General features: G+C 45.6%; 1 protein-coding gene across 2 annotated transcripts in view; it reads left to right on the forward strand.

The window, feature by feature from the left end:
* Positions 1–21,884, forward strand: part of LOC115075917 (alpha-tectorin-like) — a 160,805-nt gene that overhangs the window by 63,781 nt on the left and 75,140 nt on the right. The window contains exons 9-14 of one of the 2 annotated variants that reach the window (XM_029576867.1): positions 2,032–2,584; positions 4,288–4,889; positions 7,183–7,750; positions 8,517–9,115; positions 14,148–14,682; positions 15,585–15,784. In XM_029576867.1, the coding sequence (XP_029432727.1) occupies positions 2,032–2,584; positions 4,288–4,889; positions 7,183–7,750; positions 8,517–9,115; positions 14,148–14,682; positions 15,585–15,784 (3,057 nt within the window). The remainder of the gene's footprint in view (positions 1–2,031; positions 2,585–4,287; positions 4,890–7,182; positions 7,751–8,516; positions 9,116–14,147; positions 14,683–15,584; positions 15,785–21,884) is intronic. The other variant, XM_029576868.1, reaches the window with a different exon arrangement.

The raw sequence follows: 21,884 nt of genomic DNA on the forward strand, positions 1-21,884 counted from the left end.
CACCGCCCACCCGACACGCCTCCGACACGCCCCTCTTGCGAAGCCCCGGGACTTACGCGCGTCCCAGGGCTTGCGCGCAGGGAGGTTTTAAAAGGGTTACGTGTGTAAATTCGGCCCTAAGTCTATTTCATGTTACCGCTGCTAGCAATAGACATTGAAAGGTCAATGTCGTCAGTTACATTTCTTGTTGTACAAGATGTTGCTTTTTTTGTAATGAAGTCTTATTTCTTGAATTTAAAGGTTCCTTTTTTGGGGGGCTTAGGATTTTTCCTGATTTCGAGTATTGCGCTCGGAAGTCTTGGCTCTCGGAGCCTCATTTATTCTAAGATATCCCTCCAAATGTGTCGTTAAATTGGGAGTCTCACCTGCTGCAGTTGTGGTCACATGTCACTCAGGGCTCAGCAGTACTGTGCCTGGAGAAAGGGGCCAGTGGGTAAGAACATAAGAAATTGCCATGCTGGGTCAGACCAAGGGTCCATCAAGCCCAGCATCCTGTTTCCAACAGTGGCCAAACCAGGCCATAAGGACCTGGCAAGTACCCAAACACTAAGAAAATCCCATGCTACTGATGCAATTAATAGCAGTGGCTATTCCCTAAGTAAACTTGATTAATAGCCATTAATGGTCTTCTCCTCCATGAACCTATCCAAACCATGGAACAATACAGAGGCATTAAGACATTTTCCGTTTTATTAACCATTCCCTTACTAATAATTCCTAACATTCTGTTTGCTTTTTTGACTGCCACAGCACACTGAGCCGACGATTTTAAAGTATTATCCACTATGATGCCTAGATCTTTTTCCTGGGTGGTAGCTCCTAATATGGAACCTAACATCGTGTAACTACAGCAAGGGTTATTTTTCCCCATATGCAACACCTTGCACTTGTCCACATTAAATTTCATCTGCCATTTGGATGCCCAATCTTCCAGTCTTGAAAGGTCCTCCTGTAGTGTATCACATTCCGCTTGTGATTTAACTACTCTGAATAATTTTATATCATCCGCAAATTTGACAACCTCACTCGTAATCCACGAAAGGACATCGCTTCCTATCCCATGACTTTTTAGTTTTCTTAGAAGCCTCTCATGAGGGACTTTGTCAAATGCCTTCTGAAAATCCAAGTACACTACATCTACCGGTTCACCTTTATCCACATGTTTATTAACCCCTTCAAAAAAATGAAGCAGATTTGTTAGGCGAGACTTCCCTTGGGTAAATCCATGTTGACTGTGTTCCATTAAACCATGTCTTTCTATATGCTCTACGATTTTGATCTTGAGAATAGTTTGCACTATTTTTCCTGGCACTGAAGTCAGGCTCACTGGTCTATGGTTACCCGGATCGCCCTTGGAGCCCTTTTTAAATATTGGGGTTACATTGACCTCCCTCCAGTAAGGGCCCTAAGCTTCGGCACAGAGCTGAATAGCAGAGCCATTTCTCAAGGAGTGAGGCATCCTCTGGCCCTATAGATCAAAGGTTCCCCCTTGTGTTCCTGTAAGCCCAGGATAGCTCCCTTGCATGTGGAGCCGGCCTTGGCATCTGTCACAGCTCAGGGGTTGAGCATGGTGGGGAAGTCTGCAGCACTCCACCTAAATGACAAGGGTTTCCACCTTTGGTACTAGACTGCCTTGCAGCCAATAAGGAAGAATACACCCCCAGAAAAAATAAGAAGAGCTTGAGAGGTTAAGAGTTGTATAAAGTAGCTAGAGTGAGAATCAGCAGAGTCAGCTAACGTCAGTAACATCATTCTTGTCCCTCCAAGGGCAGCTCACTGAGATGACACTGAGGTGACTGAGGTGGGGGAGGGATGTGTAAGAGAAAGAGAGGCTGAATTTTTGAAGTCTTTGAATGTAGAGATGCAGTCAATGTTATAGAACAGGGCAGAGTATTTCTGAATCTTTCAGAGTTTGAGTCTGTTGCCTGCATTATTTAATGGGGAGCATGAAATTCGATATTTTCCGGAGATTCTTTTAACCCCTCCAAATGTGCGCATATACATTTATGTTATTTTGGTGCAATGTTTTAGGTTAATGGGATCCAGAACCTGCTCCCTGTGACTCTTCTTGAGGGGAAACTCAGAGCCTCCCAGAGTGGTTTCTTCATCCGTGTCAGCACTGACTTTGGTCTGGAGGTGGCTTATGATGGACATCACCGTTTGGCAGTCACCGTATCCCTCCAGTACTACAGCTCCACCTGTGGTTTGTGCAGTGGCCCCAGCAAAGTTCTCCAGACTCCTGGAGGCTCACTGGCTTCCTTGGAAGTGGCCTTCTGGAAGAGCTGGCAGGCAGTCGATGACGACCCCCAATGCAGCGATACTCACCTGCCCCCTCCTTGTCCTCTTGTGCAGCAGGCACTGTACAATGACAGCAGGCACTGTGGTGGGATGAGGAACACCTCTGGACCTTTCTCTGCTTGCCTTTCCAGCCTATCCCCTGAGAACTTCATCCACAGCTGTGTCTCTGATCTTTGTAGGGTAGGAGGAAATCAGAGAGTGGTCTGCCAAGCATTGGCTACCTATAGGGATCAGTGCGAAAACACAAACAGCACCGTTACACAATGGAGAAAAGCCAGCTTCTGTGGTAAGTACATTGTAATTCATAAAGGCCCAGATTTAAAGATCAAGCCAAGAGGTGGTCAGTCCCCTCATGCTGGTTGGCCAAACAGTTTTGAAATAGTGCATCTTTTATTTTTTTTTTAATGCATGGAAGAAATAATTAGGTATAACATAGATATCTCAGTTTTAAAGCACAACTGGACATTAATATAAACACTTGGTGCACAATAGGAAGCAGTTAGCAGCCCACGTTCTTGTTTCCAAAGCAGACTAAATCTCATTTAATGCCAAGTCCATTTTTCCAGGTATTATCATGGACACTTTGTTTTGCTTTTATGAATAAGGAATTCAAGTGATGCATCTCGGATGTAATATTTGTCATTTTTCCCAAACTCAATGTACAGTGTAGATTTACAAAGGAAAGCAATAGTTAAGGAAGTTGCATGAATCAGATGATCGACCGATTGTTTTCCCATATGTAAGATAGTCCCATCTCCCCAGTATCCCAACAAACGTGAAGGAAAGATAAGCAGAATTGAGGTGCCAAGTCATGAAATTATTTCTTGTTCTACTATTGCCCTAGGAAATGGCTTACCTTTTGCCCAAGGATTAAATTGACTGCAACCTCTGGAAGGAGAAAATAATTGGGCAATCAATAACTTCTGTAGGGAAAGTGCTTGAGGATATTTGCTTTCCAAGGCCCTAAATGGAAAAACTGGGCAAAGAATGAGGCATTTTGAAATTTGGTAACAAACTGAGTGCAGGCTTTTTTTGCCTGATTCCTAGACATGGCCCATACTGTTTGGTGTACAACAACATAAAATGTGCAGGCAGAGGACTCTGGGCCCAGCCCTGTAAACCCCCCAAACAGGGAGCAGCAAGCGCCCAGTCTGCTATGTCAGGGCACGGACGGATTGTATTGGTAATTGCTTCCTATTTAGTTACGTTCAAAGTTACTAATCCCCTCTGTCTGTAGAGGAGACCATCCTGTGTAATGTGCGACATGGGTTGTTGGCTCTGGGGGTGGCTACACAATGCTCTTTGCCTGTACTGAACACTGCTTAGCAAGGACCATGCTTGCTGTGGGGTTTAGGATGAGGAACCTGTTTGTGAATTCCCATGATTTCCATGGGTTGTTGGCTCTGGGGGTGGCTACACAATGCTCTTTGCCTGTACTGAACACTGCTTAGCAAGGACCATGCTTGCTGTGGGGTTTAGGATGAGGAACCTGTTTGTGAATTCCCATGATTTCCGTTGCTTGATCCAAAAGCTATCTGCAGATAAATCTTTATCAGAGTCCTTGTGAGGAAGGGTGGGCCTTCAGTGGCTTAAAGAAGTCATTATGGGATGGTAGCTAAGGTTTCAATCAGCTGACGGGTGTGTGGGGGAGGGCAGATACTGGGAGGGTTCCCATTTGTGGTGCATTTGGTTGCACTCAGCTGGGGGTCGGTGATGATATTTACCAGAGATGCACAGTGCTCAGAGCTGAGGTACAATCTCCCCATGTAATGGATCAGCATTGCACACCCTATCTGTACCCAGGACATGAATGATTATATTCCAAGAGAACCTCTGAAAGAGGCCACTCATGGAATCCAAATTCTTTCTGTCCTTCAGGAGACAGCAGTTCAATCCCAAAACAATCTGCCAGCCAGGCTTACTGGGTCCAGGTGTGGTGCTGCATTGTAACAATATATGCATTTATCTATCTTCTTCCATTTGAATTAGAGGCCATCACTTGTCCAGAGAACAGCCATTATGTTCCCTGTGCCCCTGCCTGTTCTGCCAGCTGTAGCGAATCCACCGCGCCTCACTATTGCACCCTGCCCTGCAAGGAGAATTGTGTGTGCAACAATGGCTATATCCTCAGTGGTGGAGCCTGCGTCCCACTCAGCCAGTGTGGCTGCACCATGGATGGTCACTACTATAACCTGGGAGATGAGGTCATCCTGACAGAAACCTGCAGCAGGCACTGTGTCTGCAGGGAGCCAGCCCATGGGATGGAGTGCTACGATTATACCTGTGGACTATATGAGCTGTGTAAGGTGATGAATGGTACTAGGGGTTGCTATCCTTTCCCCTATGGGACCTGCTTAATAACAGGAGGTACCCACTATCACACCTTCGATGGGCACACATTCACTTTCCAGGAAGCCTGCACCTACACGCTCAGCAATAGTTGTGGCACCAGTGGGAACCTTCCTTTCTTCAATGTCAAGGTGGAGAATGAAGTTCAGAACTCAACAAGACTGTCCTGGACATGGCGGGTGCAAATAGAAGTCTACAACACAGACATCTCCATAGCCGTGGGGCGGCATGGGAAAGTTCAGGTAACATAGAGAGGATAATAGTTACCCGGATGAAGAGAGTCCCCCTCACATCAGATAACTTTACCCACCTAGTTTCACTCCACTGCTAGATTTACCCATATCCCGGGGATGGAAACAAGGTGTAGAAATGTGGTGTTGAAATCTTTGCATGGGGTTCTGCCTCTATACCACCACCAGCAGATACTCTTGTACCCATTTACCTGATAGGCAGGATTGAAAGGGAGGATACACAGGGAGTTTTCCTTTGACAATTAGCTACAAAGTCTGTGGATACACTATGATCTACAGCCTTTCCAAACAAGTATTGTAGGCTACTGAAAACTCTTAAACCTTACATCCTCTGTTTACATAGCAAGTACAATGCAAGTAGAAAACAGTGCAAGCTTCCCTCACACAATGATCGCCACAGAACAGGTACAGCACAGGCTGCAGCAGTGCAAGCTTCACTCACACACACACACACACACACTGCCTCACCACAGAATAAGTACAGCACAGGCAGCAGCAGTGCAAGCTTCACTCACACACACACACACATACACAGAGCCTCACCACAGAATAAGTACAGCACAGGCACACACACACACACACATATACACACACACACATACACAGCCTCACCACAGAATAAGTACAGCCCAGGCTGCAGCAGTGCAAGCTTCACTCTCACTCACACACACACACACACTGCCTCACCACAGAATAAGTAGAGCACAGGCTGCAACAGTGCAAGCTTCACTCTCACTCACACACACACACACACAGCCTCACCACAGAATAAGTACAGCACAGGCTGCAGCAGTGCAAGCTTCTCTCTCTCTCTCACACATACAGGCAGCAGCAGTGCAAGCTTCACTCTCACTCACACACACACACACTGCCTCACCACAGAATAAGTAGAGCACAGGCTGCAACAGTGCAAGCTTCACTCTCACTCTCTCTCACACACACACAGCCTCACCACAGAATAAGTACAGCACAGGCTGCAGCAGTGCAAGCTTCACTCTCTCTCTCTCTCTCACACACACACACACACACACAGGCAGCAGCAGTGCAAGCTTCACTCTCACTCTCTCACACACACACAGCCTCACCACAGAACAAGTACAGCACAGGCTGCAGCAGTGCAAGCTTCACTCTCTCTCTCTCTCTCACACACACACACACAGCCTCACCACAGAATAAGTACAGCATAGGCAGTAGTGCAAACTTCCCTCACACACACACACACACACACACACACAGCCTCTCCACAGAATAAGTACAGCACAGGCTGCAGCAGTGCAAGCTTCCCTTTCTCACGCATGCACACACACACACACACACAGCCTCACCACAGAATAAGTACAGCACAGGCAGCAGCAGTAGTGCAAGCTTCTCTCTCTCTCTCTCACACACACACACACACACACAGAGCCTCACCACAGAATAAGTACAGCACAGGCAGCAGCAGTAGTGCAAGCTTCCCTCACATACACACACACACACAGAGCCTCACCACAGAATAAGTACAGTACAGGCAGCAGCAGTAGTGCAAGCTTCTCTCTCTCTCACACACACACACACACACACACACACACAGCTTCACCACAGAATAAGTACAGCACAGGCAACAGCAGTAGTGCAAGCTTCCCTCACATACACACACACACACAGAGCCTCACCACAGAATAAGTACAGTACAGGCAGCAGCAGTAGTGCAAGCTTCTCTCTCTCTCACACACACACACACACACACACACACACAGCTTCACCACAGAATAAGTACAGCACAGGCAACAGCAGTATATGTTTTTCTCACAGCCTACCTTGCCAATGTGCCTCATTCCTGCTCTGAAGGGATTATCCTTAAATTTCCATGAATGAGCAGTTTTCGCCTGTCTACTGAGATTGCAAACACAAGTAGTAATTTGGCAATGTGGATACCTGTCTAGTGGAGATTTGGACTGAAGCACTGGGTTTTACAAAAGCCAGGCAGCTATCAGATAATGAGGACTTTAGTCACTATCAGTCAAAATATAATTTGAACCAGGGACTTGGCAGTGAAGGCTCTAAACCTGTTTCAAACCACTGAGCCATCTACCCCTGCCCAGATTTTTTTTTATTTATAATTATTTATGAATCCCCTTTTCCAGATTTAAAAAATTGCTCAGAGCAATTTACAGAAATAACACATAGTACAATATCAGATAGCACAAAAACTGAAAAATAGAGGAATACATAAAATAAAACATTTACATTAACTCATAGTAGCTCATTATAAAATTCACAAATACATCCTTGACTTTTTCAGGTGAATGGAACCTACTATAATTTGCCCATTACCCTTCATTCAGGAAAAGTGCAGGTCTATTATAGTAGCTTCTCCACAGTGGTCAAGACGGATTTTGGCTTCTCTGTTTTGTATGACTGGAATCGCTTCCTGACAGTGAATATACCCAGGATCTATTCTGGCTTCCTCTGTGGGCTTTGCGGGGACTTCAGTGGCTATAAGAGTGATGATGACCTCAGGACTCCTGATGCCCCTGCGGTTGGTGATGCAGCCAGTGTCGGAAACAGCTGGTGGCAGGGCGGCTTCTCTTTCATCTGTGCAGCCACTCTTCATCTGTCTGCGTGTAGTGAGGAAAGGAAAGCCCAGTATGGATCTCTGAGATACTGTGGGGTCATCGCCAGTGCAGAAGGTCCTTTCAGAGATTGTGCTAAAACCTTAGACCCTCAGGTCTACCTCAATAACTGTATGCATGATGCATGCTTGACAGACGGCAACCAGCAGACCCTCTGTGGAGCAATTCAGAGGTATGCTCAAGAGTGCCAGAGGCACGGCATAGCCATTCATCACTGGAGAAACGTAACTGGCTGTGGTAAGCTGTCATCTGTAGGTCGCATGCGCTGATCTATCTTAATTCTCTGCATCCATCTATCCATTTCCTTCTTACTTGTCTTTCTTATCCATTTCTTTTTTATCTCCTTACCCAACTCATTCCACTTCTCGCTATACAATACATTAATTTTCATGATATCTCTTATCATTTTGCACATCTCTGGTCCATGTATCCCACATGGCCCTCAAACCTTCAACTCATCCTTTCATTTCTATTCATATAAGAACATAAGAACAGGCCATACTGGGTTAGACCAAGGGTCCATCAAGCCCAGTATCCTGTTTCCAACAGTGGCCAATCCAGGCCATAAGAACCTGCCAAGTACCCAAAAACGAAGTCTATCCCATGCTACCATTGCTAGTAATAGCGGTGGTTATTCTCTAAGTGAACTTAATAGCAGGTAATGGACTTCTCCTCCAAGAACTTATCCAATCCTTTTTTAAACACAGCTATACTAACTGCACTAACCACATTCTCTGGCAACAAATTCCAGAGTTTAATTGTGCGTTGAGTGAAAAAGAACTTTCTCCGATTATATTTCCATTTCAATTTCTTGCAGATATCCTCATCCCAACACTTATTTTAACATCTCCAGTTTAGTCTTCATTCTTTCTGTCTTACCATTGTACACATCCTTCTCCGTTGTCATTCATCCAGCTGTTTTCTTGTCTTTTTCTGCCTCCTTGTGAGTTTTGAGTAATCTGCATGCTGTATACATTTGTATGTGTTTCCAAACTTCTTACAGAAATGAGTTGCCCAGCAAACACACACTATGAGCTCTGTGGTTCTTCCTGCTCTGCATCTTGCTCCAAGCCAACGCTTCCCGCCAACTGCCTCAATGCTTGCTTAGAAGGATGCCAGTGTGACAGTGGCTACGCACTGAGTGCTGCTGACTGTGTGCCTCAGCATCAGTGTGGTTGCAGCCACAAAGGCAGATATTACCGGGCAGGAGAAACCTTCTGGGATGGAGACGGTTGTGAAATGTTCTGCAGATGTGATGAAATAACCCAAGCAGTTCTGTGCTCCAAAGCCACTTGTGCACAGGGTGAATCATGTGGCATCTTCAGTGGTGTTTACGGGTGTCATGTCCTACCAGATGACATCTGCCAAGCTTCTGGAGGCCTGTATTACACCACCTTTGATGGCAAAAGATATGCTTTCCAGGGCTCCTGCAGATACACTCTGGCCGAGCCGTGTGGAGAATCACAGCATTTACCCTTCTTTAGAGTGGAAGTTGAGAATGATAAAATCCCAGGCATTCCTGTCTCGGTGGCTGCAAAAGTGTTTATCCAGATGAACAGCATGCGGATACAGCTTCAAAGAGGACAACATGAGACTGCTAAGGTAAAGTGGAGAGAGAGCAAAGAGCAAAACGTTTGATTACCTGACCACGTGGCTTTTGTCAAACAAGTGAACTGTTCTGGTAGTCAGAGTTAGAGGCCTATCAGCTGCTTGTTCTATTGTTGCTAGGGGCGTACAATAGTAAGCTATAGATAATAATGCTATGTTAATGCATGCTTGGAAGTGAACAAATGTCCTAGCATGTCCCCTCTGAGCCAGTTCTGACCTAATGCTGCAGCAGGGGTAGGGGTAGACACTTCCTTGTGAACCAGTGCTGCCCTGGTGGCCAGCATGGTGGAAGGAGTATGCTTCCTTCTGGGCCAGTACCGATCCAGTGGGGACCCTTTTCCCTTTGATCGAGTACTAACCTCATGCCCCAATGTGGTGCTGGGGTACTTTTATCTCTGAGCCCCAGCACTATCACTAGATTCCAGCTGTTCATCCCAGTGTCTGGACTAAATTCTAAAGTTATTCAGAGGATAATTATCAAAGGTATTTACCCAGTTAAAAGGGATAACATAAAACTGCGCCCCTCTGCCAGCTAAAGGTATGTACGAGCTCCCATAGTGCTGAAGGGGTGGAGAGGAAACAGTATAAGGACGCTCCATTTTCAAATGCTCCTCCTGCCCTCTCATAGAGCAAGTGCAAAATATAAAGGCACTTTCTGCTTACTTAAAGGTGAATTTTAAAAGCTGTCAGCACCATTATTGGGAGATGTGCACGCATCTGGCACATGTCCACCCAATTTTATCAAATGCGCACAAGTACCGATCACTAATATCTCGCGTCAGAGAAAAAAGGGGCAGAATGTGGGCGGGTAATGGGAGTTCCAGGGGCGGGGCCAAGATTTATAGGCACAAGTAGCTACGCGCATGTCCAGATATAAGAACATAAGAAATTGCCATGCTGGGTCAGACCAAGGGTCCATCAAGCCCAGCATCCTGTTTCCAACAGAGGCCAAACCAGGCCACAATAACCTGGCAATTACCCAAACTCTAAGAAGATCCCATGCTACTGATGCAATTAATAGCAGTGGCTATTCCCTAAGTAAACTTGATTAATAGCCATTAATGGACTTCTCCAAGAACTTATCCAAACCTTTTTTGAACCCAGCTACACTAACTGCACTAACCACATCTTCTGGCAACAAAATCCAGAGCTTAATTGTGCGTTGAGTGAAAAAGACTTTTCTCCGATTACTCTTAAATGTGCTACTTGCTAACTTCATGGAGTGACCCCTAGTCTTTCTATTATTCAAAAGTGTAAATAACCGATTCACATCTACTCATTCAAGACCTCTCATGATCTTAAAGGCCTCTATCATATCCCCCGTCATCCGTCTCTTCTCCAAGCTGAACAGCCCTAACCTCTTCAGCCTTTCCTCAAAGGGGATCTGTTCCATCCCCTTTATCATTTTGGTTGCCCTTCTCTGTACCTTCTTCATCACAACTATATATTTTTTGAGATGCGGTGACCAGAACTGTACACAGTATTCAAGGTGCGGTCTCACCATGGAGCGATGCAGAGCCATTATGACATTTTCCGTTTTATTAACCATTCCCTTCTTAATAATTCCTAACATTCTGTTTGCTTTTTGATGGCTGCAGCACACTGAGCCGATGATTTCAAAGTATTATCCACTATGATGCCTAGATCTTTTTCCTGGGTGGTAGCTCCTAATATGGAACCTAACATCGTGTAACTACAGCATGGGTTATTTTTCCCTATACGCAACACCTTACACTTGTCCACATTAAATCTCATCTGCCAATTGGATGCCCAATCTTCCAGACTCGCAAGGTTCTCCTGTAATGTATCACAATCTGCTTGTGATTTAACTACTCTGAACAATTTTGTATCATCCGCAAATTTGATAACCTCACTTGTTGTATTCTTTTCCAGATCATTTATAAATATATTGAAAAGCACCGGTCCAAGTACAGATCCCTGAGGCACTCCACTGTTTACCCTTTTCCACTGAGAAAATTGACCATTTAATCCTACTCTCTGATTCCTGTCTTTTAACCAGTTTGTAATCCACGAAAGGACATCGCCTCCTATCCCATGATTTTTTAGTTTTCTTAGAAACCTCTCATGAGGGACTTTGTCAAATGCCTTCTGAAAATCCAAATACACTACATCTATCGGTTCACCTTTATCCACATGTTTATTATCCACTTCAAAAACATGAAGTAGATTTGTAAGGCAAGACTTCCCTTGGGTAAATCCATGTTGACTGTGTTCCATTAAACCATGTCTTTCTATATGCTCTATGATTTTGATCTTTAGAATAGTTTCCACTATTTTTCCCGGCACTGAAGTCAGACTCACTGGTCTATAGTTACCCAGATCGCCCCTGGAACCCTTTTTAAATATTGGGGTTACATTGGCCACCCTCCAGTCTTCAGGTACAATGCATGATTTTAATGATAGGTTACAAATTTTAACTAATAGATCAGAAATTTCATTTTTGAGTGCTTAAGTACCCTAGGATGCCTACCATTCGGTCCAGGTGATTTGCTACTCTTTAGTTTGTCAATCTGGCCTAGTACATCTTCCAGGTTCACAGTGATTTGGTTCAGTTTATCTGACTCATCACCCTTGAAAACCATCTCCAGAACTGGTATCTCCCCAACATCCTCATTAGTTAACACGGAAGCAAAGAATTCATTTAGTCTTTCTGCAATGGCCTTATCTTCCCTAAGAGCCCCTTTAACCCCTCGGTCATCTAATGGTCCAACCGACTCCCTCACAGGTTTCTTGCTTCGGATATATTTTTAAAAGTTTTTTTTATTATGAGTTTTTGCCTCTATTGCCAACTTCATTTCCAATTCTCTCTTTGCCTGTCTTATCAATGTTTTACACTTTACTTGACAATGCTTATGTTTTATTCTATTTTCTTCAGATGGATCCTTCTTCCAATTTTTGAAGGATTTTTTTTTGGCTAAAATAGCCTCTCACCTCACCTTTTAACCATGATGGTAATCATTTTACCTTCTTTCCACCTTTCTTAATGCGTGGAGTACATCTGAACTGTGCCTCTTGGATTGTATTGTTAAACAATGTCCATGCCTGTTAAACACTTTTAACCTTTGCAGCTGCACTTTTCAGTTTTTTTCTATTTTCCTCATTTTATCAAAGTTTCCCTTTTGAAAATTTAGTGTTAGAGCTGTAGATTTACTTCCAGTTATTAGTTTAAATTTGCTCATGTTATGATCACTGTTGCCAGGTGGTCCCACTACTGTTACCCCTTTCACAAAATCCTGCGTTCCACTAAGAATTAAATCTAAAATAGCTCCCTCTCTTGTTGGTTCCTGAACTAATTGCTCCATGAAGCAGTCATTTATTACATCCAGGAACTTTATGTCTCTAGCAAGTCCTGATGTTACATTTACCCAGTCAATATTGGGGTAATTGAAATCTTCTATTATTATTGCACTGCCAAATTGGTTAGCTTCCCTGATTTCTCTTAGCATTTCATCATCTGTCTGACCATTTTGCCAGGTGGATGGAAGTATACTTCTCTCACTATACTCTTACCCAACACACATGGGATTTCTACCCATAAAGATTCTACTGAACATTTAGTCTCTTGTATGATCTTTATCCTATTGGACTCTATACCCTCCTGGATATAAAGTGCCGCACCCCCACCAAGTTAATCCTCCCTATCATTGCGATATAATTTGTATCCTGATATAGCACTGACCCATTGTTTATCCTCCTTCCACCAAGTCTCTGTCAATCTCATCATTTACTACTATACACTCTAACTCTCCCATCTTACTTCTTAGACTTCTGGCAAATTTACCTCTGCTATGGAGGAGGTGTAAGTCTGAATAAAATTATATCCAGGCATTTAGGACGAGCTTGAGGGTTCTGGGTTAACTGGGGGGAGTACAGGCTAAAGAGCCAGAATGGTTTGGAGGACCTAGCTCTAGACTGGCCAGACTGGTGGCCAAACTGGTGAAAGTCCTCATGGCCTAGACATGTGTATGTTATAAACTTCCCTTAATTGCAAGTCCCAAAGCCGACATTTCCCTGCTGTGTGGTACACTCAAAATTAGGAGCATACATGCACGAGTATGTGGGTGCAGGATATAAAATTGGCGTGTATCTGTCCCTGTCTATGTGGGTGTTCAGTCTTATCCTCAACTACCCCCAGCCAGGTGGTTTTCAGGATATGCACAGTGAATATGCATGAGATAGATTTGAAGGGACTGCTTTGTTGTATGCAAATCTATCTCATGCATATTCATTGTGTATATCCTGAAACTGACAGAAGTATTAGAGAAGAGGGTTGAACGTTAACCTGGGTACTTTCCTCATGAAAGCCTGCTAGGAAGCGCGACCTGTAAAAGCGTGTGTGTATCTTTGCAGCCGCTCATCAGTGTTCGCTCTCTGGAGGAGCTGTGTGTATTAGGAATCCAGTTCTGCCTCTTTCTGTTGTAGAAAAAAGGGGAATTGGATTCAGATGACAGCCAAACCTGGGCCCCCACTTTTACAGTCTGGGGTACTGATACATAGACATTAGGGAAGATGTACAAGAGTCCAAAAGCAAAGCATGTTCAAGCAGCACTGTCTAAGTGAAAGAATTATAAAAAAGACTGCTTACCCCATATATATGTATAGATAGCAGTAATTGTGTTATGGGTTTGGGAATCGCTTGCTTTTGTTTGTAAATATTACTACTCTTTTATATAAGTCTTGGGAGATAACAGAATGGCGCAGCAGTTACTGTCCTTAAATATGGGGGAAACCTGTACAGAGCAGCAGTTACTGCCATAAGAAACTTACTGACCAGACTGCATGAACTATTTGGCCTTTTCTGCCATCATTATTATGTTACTAGATTGGTCTTTTAATTATTTTTTACAATGCTTTGGCTACAAGAGTGTATAATCAGTATGCTTAACAATAACCCTCATTTTCAAATTATTTTTAGAATTGACATTTCGAACCTGTTCATACATCTGAAGCTCACTGTTAAAAAAAATGAACTTTCTCCAACAAATTGTATTTCTAATTATGACAGATTAACAGTGTGACAGAAACTCTTCCAGTAAACCTCAACAATAAAACATTTATATATCAGCAAGGAGTTTACATAGTGCTGAAAACAGATTTTGGCCTGACTGTGAGCTACAACACGGACTACGGCCTCTTCCTGTCCCTTCCTGTGCAGTACAGGGGACAGGTCTGCGGGCTCTGCGGGAACGCCAGTGGCGCGGCTTCTACTCCCTTCACTGATCACAATGATGGATTGGCTGGCAACTCTTTCTGGGAGACAGACGATGCCAGCAGCTGTGGCAATGACGCTAATCCTGCGTGCGGAAAGCAGGACATTGTTCATTCTCAGGCCCTCTGCTGGATGATCTGGGATCCCGAGGGCTCCTTCTCCTCCTGTCACTCACGTGTCGACCCGGGCCCCTATTTCTCAGACTGTGTTTACAATTTCTGTCTCTCAGGAGGGGACAGCAGCATCCTATGTCACGCCATTGAGACCTATGCCGCAGTGTGCCAGGCAGGCAATGTGACCCTGTCCCCCTGGAGAAATTACTCTTTCTGTGGTAAGCAAGAACATAAAAGGCTAATTTCTTATTCAGAATTTAAGGGTGGCTCATTATTCGGTTGAGGTGAATATACCCCTTTTGACAGGCCAATAAACCCAAGTGGTTCCTGAGCTGCCCTACCTTTAAGACGTGACACAGCTTCTGCTGGTTAACAAGAAGCATTCACAAGGCCTGGAGGCAGCAAATTAATTTTATTATTTATTAACGCTACCATTACTCACCAAGCCAGTGTACAGCTAAGAATTCCTGGTGTAGAGTTGCTAAGAAAGCCCAGATTAGGAGCAATAGGCTGAGCTAGTTCTGGTTTTATCCAGGTGCATACGTGGACTTGTAGCTCCAGCATCGTAAAACAAAAAAAAAATAGGATTGACACGTCCATAGAGCAGTAAGGGTCAAAGCAAGCCTGGATCAGCCCGTACAGAGCCGTGGACTTCTAGTATCGCTATAGAAAAGATAAACATTAACAGTAGTCCCTGATGGCAATATCACAAAATTCAGAGGTGCAGCCCCGAGACACATGCTGTCCAGCCTGGCTAAACTCTTGGTCTTATAAAATAAACCTTGATGGAGAAGAATTCATGTGCAGCCAGCCCCAGGAGATGATCCCTTTACTATTCAGCAGGGCTTCCCAAGCTAACTGGGTTTTCAGGACACCCATAATAAATAATATGCCTGAGATAAAATTGCATATCCTGGGTTTCTCATGCAGATTCATTGTGTGAAAATTTGACTGGGCTTGGCATCCTACATCAGGGTTGGAAAGGTCTAGTTTGACTTAAGTTACCTAATTCTAGGACTCTCAGTTGGCTCTACTCAATCTAGGACATGGTGGACCAGTCCACATTTTGGGCATTTTCTTTGCTGCTGCTCTAAGGAAAACCACTCTTGTCTTTTTCTAGCGCTTCAGTGCCCAGTGCACAGTCACTATGAGCTTTGTGGATTCCCATGTCAGGATGTCTGTGCTTCCTCCTTAGTGCATTTGCTCTGTGATTCTGTTTGCACTGAAGGCTGCTTCTGCAAGCCCGGGCTATTGAGGAGTGGGAATGCCTGCATCCCGGCAGCACAATGTGGCTGCACGCACCAGGGCCGCTATTATCAGGTAAGCACACCTCGTCAATTAGTCCTGTTTTAATAGTGGAAAAGTAGTACTGTGAGAAGAAAGTGAAAGAGGTCATTTAGGGTCACAGAAAGCCAGGCGTAACTCCTGCTCCAGCCTCCGGTTACATGCAGGGGCTCACGGGGCAGTTTAGGGGCCAGACTGTGACCCATGTTCCTGGCGTTCTTTCAACGCCCTTACATTTGTGGCGGTCCATATTCAGTAAGCCGATTAGTGGACACGTTATCCAGCTTAAAGTTATCCGGCGACTTATAGCTGCATAAGAAAAAAAACCTAACCGGCTATGATTGACCTTGTGAGGCCGATAACTGCTACTTAACCGAATATCTTTAAAAGATTTCCAGCTAAGTAGCGCTGTCATCAGAAATTAAAAGCTGGAAAATAAAGTGGCCAAGGGGCCAATGGGTTAATCCCCTCCCCCAAATATCTAACTAAGACCCTCTCGGACCATGGTCTCCTCACCACCCAAAATCTTTTAATGGCCCAGAGGCCCCTGTCCCAGTTTTTTAAAAATTGCCGTATCAGCTTGCTCCCTCCCTTCCCTTTCACCCACGTGCAAGGATGGTGACCAGCGCAGAGCCCCCCTTTCTTTTCTATTGTACAGAGTTATTTTTAATTCCATCTTATATTTTGTACACTGTCTATTACTGCATGCTCTCCTTTCTATGTATGTACTACTGCATGCTCCTCCTTTCTATGTATGTATTACTGCATGCTCCTCCTTTCTATGTATGTACTACTGCATGCTCCTCCTTTCTATGTATGTATTACTGCATGTTCCTCCTTTCTATGTATGTATTACTGCATGCTCCTCCTTTCTATGTATGTACTACTGCATGCTCCTCCTTTCTATGTATGTATTACTGCATGCTCCTCCTTTCTATGTATGTACTACTGCATGCTCCTCCTTTCTACTGCATGCTCCTCCTTTCTATGTATGTACTACTGCATGCTCCTCCTTTCTACTGCATGTTCCTCCTTTCTATGTATGTACTACTGCATGTTCCTCCTTTCTATGTATGTACTACTGCATGCTCCTCCTTTCTATGTATGTACTACTGCATGCTCCTCCTTTCTATGTATGTATTACTGCATGCTCCTCCTTTCTATGTATGTACTACTGCATGCTCCTCCTTTCTATGTATGTATTACTGCATGCTCCTCCTTTCTATGTATGTACTACTGCATGCTCCTCCTTTCTATGTATGTATTACTGCATGCTCCTCCTTTCTATGTATGTACTACTGCATGCTCCGCCTTTCTACTGCATGCTCCTCCTTTCTATGTATGTACTACTGCATGCTCCTCCTTTCTATGTATGTATTACTGCATGCTCCTCCTTTCTACTGCATGCTCCTCCTTTCTATGTATGTACTACTGCATGCTCCTCCTTTCTATGTATGTACTACTGCATGCTCCTCCTTTCTGTGTATGTATTACTGCATGCTCCTCCTTTCTATGTATGTATTACTGTTATCTACCAAGGTTTGTGGATTGGTGCAATACAAGTTGCTTAAATAACTATTGCTGGGAGCAAGGGACCCTGCTCCTAGTGCTTGCAGCACTGCTCTAGTAATGGGTGGGATCTGTGCTGGCACAATCTTTGCAGGTGGGGGGGAGGGAAGGGAGGGGGCAGGCTGATAGGTCAGTTTTTACAAAATAGGTTAGTGGCCTGTGGCCATTAAAAGATTTTGGGAGATGAGAAGATCATGGCCCAAGAGGGTCTTAGGGCCGATGCAATGCAGAGGGCTCTGCCGAGTGCACTGTTTAAGCTGCTGTCAAATGCGGGTTAAATAGGCACTAATCCACCCCTAATGCCATAGGGGGTTTAGCGCTTATTTAACGCGCGTCCAACGTGGAGGGAATGAGATAGCGCTCATCACATGAAAATGCTAAAAAATAAATGTGCGTCTCAGACGCCTGGAGCAGGCGTTAATAGCTGAGGGCACTGAAAAAAGTACAGAAAAGCAGAAAAAACTGCTTTTCTGTACTTTTTTTAAAGTTAAAAAAAAAAAAGAAAAAAAAGCCTCTGCCGGCCGCTGTGAAGACCGACGCTGATAGGCTCGCCGTCAGTTTTCATAACCGGCCGGCTGCAGGAATGAGTTTATCGGCATCGATGTTCATAACCGGCAGTCCTCCGGTAACCGTGGGGTCGCGTTAGTAAGGAGGCGCTAAGGTCACGCTAGCGACCCTAGCGCCTCCTTGCCAGCGCGACCCCCTAATTTGTTTATTGCATGGCGTGAGGGGATTGGCTCACAGGCCCCTTTATTTTCCAGCTTTCGATTTCTGATGTTGGTGCTACTTAGCTGGATATCTTTTAAAGATATCTGATTAAGTAGCAGTTATCCGGCCACACAATACGGATTTCGTTAGACCTGCTCAGCAACACACAGTCCACATATAATATTCTCCAAAAATAAATCTTTTTACTGAAGTATTTGATGCAGTCCATACAGAAAAGAGAATGCAGAACAGGGTCCAGAAGCTCAGTCAATGCAAACATTTATACACTATGGGGGGTTTCTTCACCAACCCCTCCCTAGCAGAGGGACTCTGCTCTTATTGGTACCTGGCACCTGCAGATCTCTGCAGACAAAGTGGAACAAGAACAGACACAATCCAGCTCCTGCAGACCCTATCTAAACAGCAACTCAGAAGTGGATCTCCCAGTCTGGCAAGTCTTAGTCTGAAAATTGCAAGGTGCCTGGGACTAACTCCCCTCTCACTACTCTTTACCTAATTGCCTCTTCCACTCTAAGGATCCTTTTATGCCCCAAGAAGCTCCAAAATCTTGTGCACTCCTTCCTTGAGACCAGGCCACCTTTGTAGGACAACAGCAAAGTGAAACACACTTCCACTGGGGAATGTCAGGGACCCCTATGAGCTCATCATTCAGTGGCTGATGTCTCTTTGTGACACCTTTATGTGAGGTTGGGAGGGACATTCAAGAGGTCATTACCCTGGCTCCAGGCAGCATAAATATCCCATTCATATGGCCGTCTAACCAGAAAAGGAAAATTATGTTCTTACCTGATAATTTTCGTTCCTGTAGTACCAAGGATCAGTCCAGACTGCTGGGTTATGCCTCCCGTCCAGCAGATGGAGTCAGAGAGAAACTGAAAAGGCACCACTCATATACCCTGGTGCGCCCCCTGCGATCCTTCGGTATAATCCATAACAAAGCAGTATGAATTTAGGAACAATGGCAAACTCTGTGACTAGATCAAGATAAATATGAACATGTGGAAAACGAGGAAACCAGGCAAAAGCCATGAAACATAACCATATGAAAAATAGAACAAGTGCTCGGAAAAAACAATGGAATCTGAAAAGGAAACACGACAGACGCGGGACTCTGCACTGACATGGGCGGGCGTCTGGACTGATCCTTGGTACTACAGGAACGAAAATTATCAGGTAAGAACATAATTTTCCTTTCCCTGTACGTACCAGGATCAGTCCAGACTGCTGGGAAGTACCCAAGCTGCCCTAAACGGGGTGGGATCCTGACAGTCCCGCACGAAGCACACCACTGCCAAACGAGTCTACCGGCGGAGCGCGGACGTCCAATCGGTAATGTCTAGCAAAAGTGTGCAACGACTTCCAAGTAGCCGCCCGGCAAATTTCCTGAGAGGAAATAAAACCACTCTCAGCCCAAGACGCCGCTTGGGAACGCAGAGAATGAGCCTTAAGACCGTCCGGAACGGCGCGACCTTGAGAAATGTAAGTAGAAACAATCGCCTCCTTCAACCAGCGGGCTATAGTAGCCTTGGAAGCTTTATTGCCTTTCTTTGGACCATTCCACAAGACAAAAAGATGATCAGACAACCGAAAAGGGTTGGTAATGTCCAGGTACCGTAAGAGTGTCCTTCGAACATCCAACCTGCGAAGCTCCGGGTGCCGAGACACCTCAGCACCATCCACCGCAAAGGCCGGTAGGTCCACAGTCTGGTTGACGTGAAAGGCGGAAACTACCTTAGGCAAAAAGGAAGGAACGGTACGCAGAGAAACCCCCGAGTCAGAAATACGGAGAAAAGGTTCTCTACAGGATAACGCCTGAAGTTCAGAGATTCTGCGAGCAGAACAAATAGCGACAAGAAAAACTGTTTTGAGAGTGAGATCTTTGAGAGTAGCCCTTCGTAGCGGTTCAAACGGAGAAGTACATAGACCCCGGAGAACCAAATTTAAACTCCAAGAAGGACAGATAGGGCGTACCGGAGGTCGCAAATGTTTAACTCCTTTTAAAAATCGTGCAACATCCGGGTGCATGGCAATGGAAAGTCCGTCAAGTTTACCGCGGTAACAGCCTAAGGCTGCCACCTGCACACGAAGAGAATTATAGGACAAACCTTTCTTTAGACCTTCTTGCAAAAAAGCCAGAATATGAGAGACCGTAGCCTGCCGTGACGACACTTTCAAACCCTGGCACCAAGAGTCAAAAACTTTCCATACCCTGACATAAGCAACCGAGGTAGAGGGCTTCCGAGCCTGTAGAAGAGTAGTAATGACCGACTCAGAATATCCCCTCTTTCTCAATTGCCGCCTCTCATAAGCCAAGCCGCTAGACAAAAGCGATCGGCCTGGTCGAAAAATACTGGACCCTGCCGTAGGAGACGAGGCAGATGACCGAGACGCAAGGGGCCGTCCACCGCTAGGTTGATGAGGTCGGCGAACCATGGCCTCCTTGGCCACTCCGGAGCTACCAGAACGACGGGTCCTGTGTGGGATTCGATCCGACGCAATATTTTTCCCACCAATGGCCACGGTGGAAACACGTACAGAAGAACTTGCGCGGGCCAGGGAAGAACTAGCGCGTCCACGCCTTCCGACCCGTGTTCCCTTCTGCGACTGAAGAAGCGAACCGCCTTGGCATTCGAACGAGTCGCCATGAGGTCCAACCGGGGGGTCCCCCACCGGTGACAGATGAGTCTGAGTGCCTCGGGAGATAGTTCCCACTCTCCCGGATCTAATCGCTGCCGGCTGAGATAGTCTGCTTGAATGTTGTCGACTCCGGCGATGTGCAACGCAGCAATCCGAGACAGGTGCTCCTCTGCCCAATCCATCAGTTGGCTGGCTTCAGTTGCTACCGGAAGACTCCTTGTACCGCCTTGCCGATTTATATACGCCACCGTGGTTGCATTGTCGGACAAAACCCGAACCGCTCTGTTCCGAATCAAAGGCAGGAAGTGCTGTAACGCTAGGCGAACCGCCCTGGTTTCCAAACGATTGATAGACCACTTGGCCTGAGAAAGCGTCCAACGTCCCTGAGCGGATTGAGACTGACAGACTGCTCCCCACCCCGTCAGACTGGCATCGGTCGTGACAATGATCCATTGGGGTGGTTCCAAATCGATGCCTTGGAGCAAGTGGACCGGATCCAACCACCATTGCAGACTGGTCCTTGCTGGGTGTAGGAGTGGCAAAGATATCTGAAACTCCTCTGATTTGGGATCCCAACGCGACAGAAGCGCCCTCTGTAGCGGCCGCATATGCGCAAAAGACCACGGAACCAAATCCAGGGTGGACGCCATATAACCAAGAACCTGTAAATAATCCCATACCACTGGCAAGGGAAGGGCTAGGAGACGACGAACGTGCGCCATCAGACGCTCCATCCTTGCCTGCGGCAGGAAAACTTTTCCCACTCTTGAATCGAACGAGGCGCCCAGAAATTCCAAACTCTGGGAGGGAATCAGTTGGCTCTTGGGATAATTGCCTACCCAACCCAAGGAGTGTAGTCGGTGGAGTACTGTCTGAATTGCGACCTTGCAGAGACGACGCGATTTTGACCGAATGAGCCAGTCGTCCAAATACAGGTGGACCAATACTCCGTCCCTCCGGAGGCTCGCTGCCACCACCACCATTACCTTGGTGAATACTCTCGGAGCGGTCGCCAGACCGAACGGAAGGGCACAGAACTGGAAATGAGATCCCAGGACCATAAAGCGGAGAAATCGTTGATGGAACTCTTGTATTCCTATGTGCAAGTAAGCCTCTGTGAGATCTAAGGAAGCCAAATACTCTCCTTTGTGGACCGCAGCGATGACTGAGGCAGGGTTTCCATCCGAAACCGCGGAATGCG

This window comes from Rhinatrema bivittatum, chromosome 14 (genome assembly GCF_901001135.1).
Source record: "Rhinatrema bivittatum chromosome 14, aRhiBiv1.1, whole genome shotgun sequence".
Lineage (NCBI taxonomy): Eukaryota > Metazoa > Chordata > Amphibia > Gymnophiona > Rhinatrematidae > Rhinatrema > Rhinatrema bivittatum.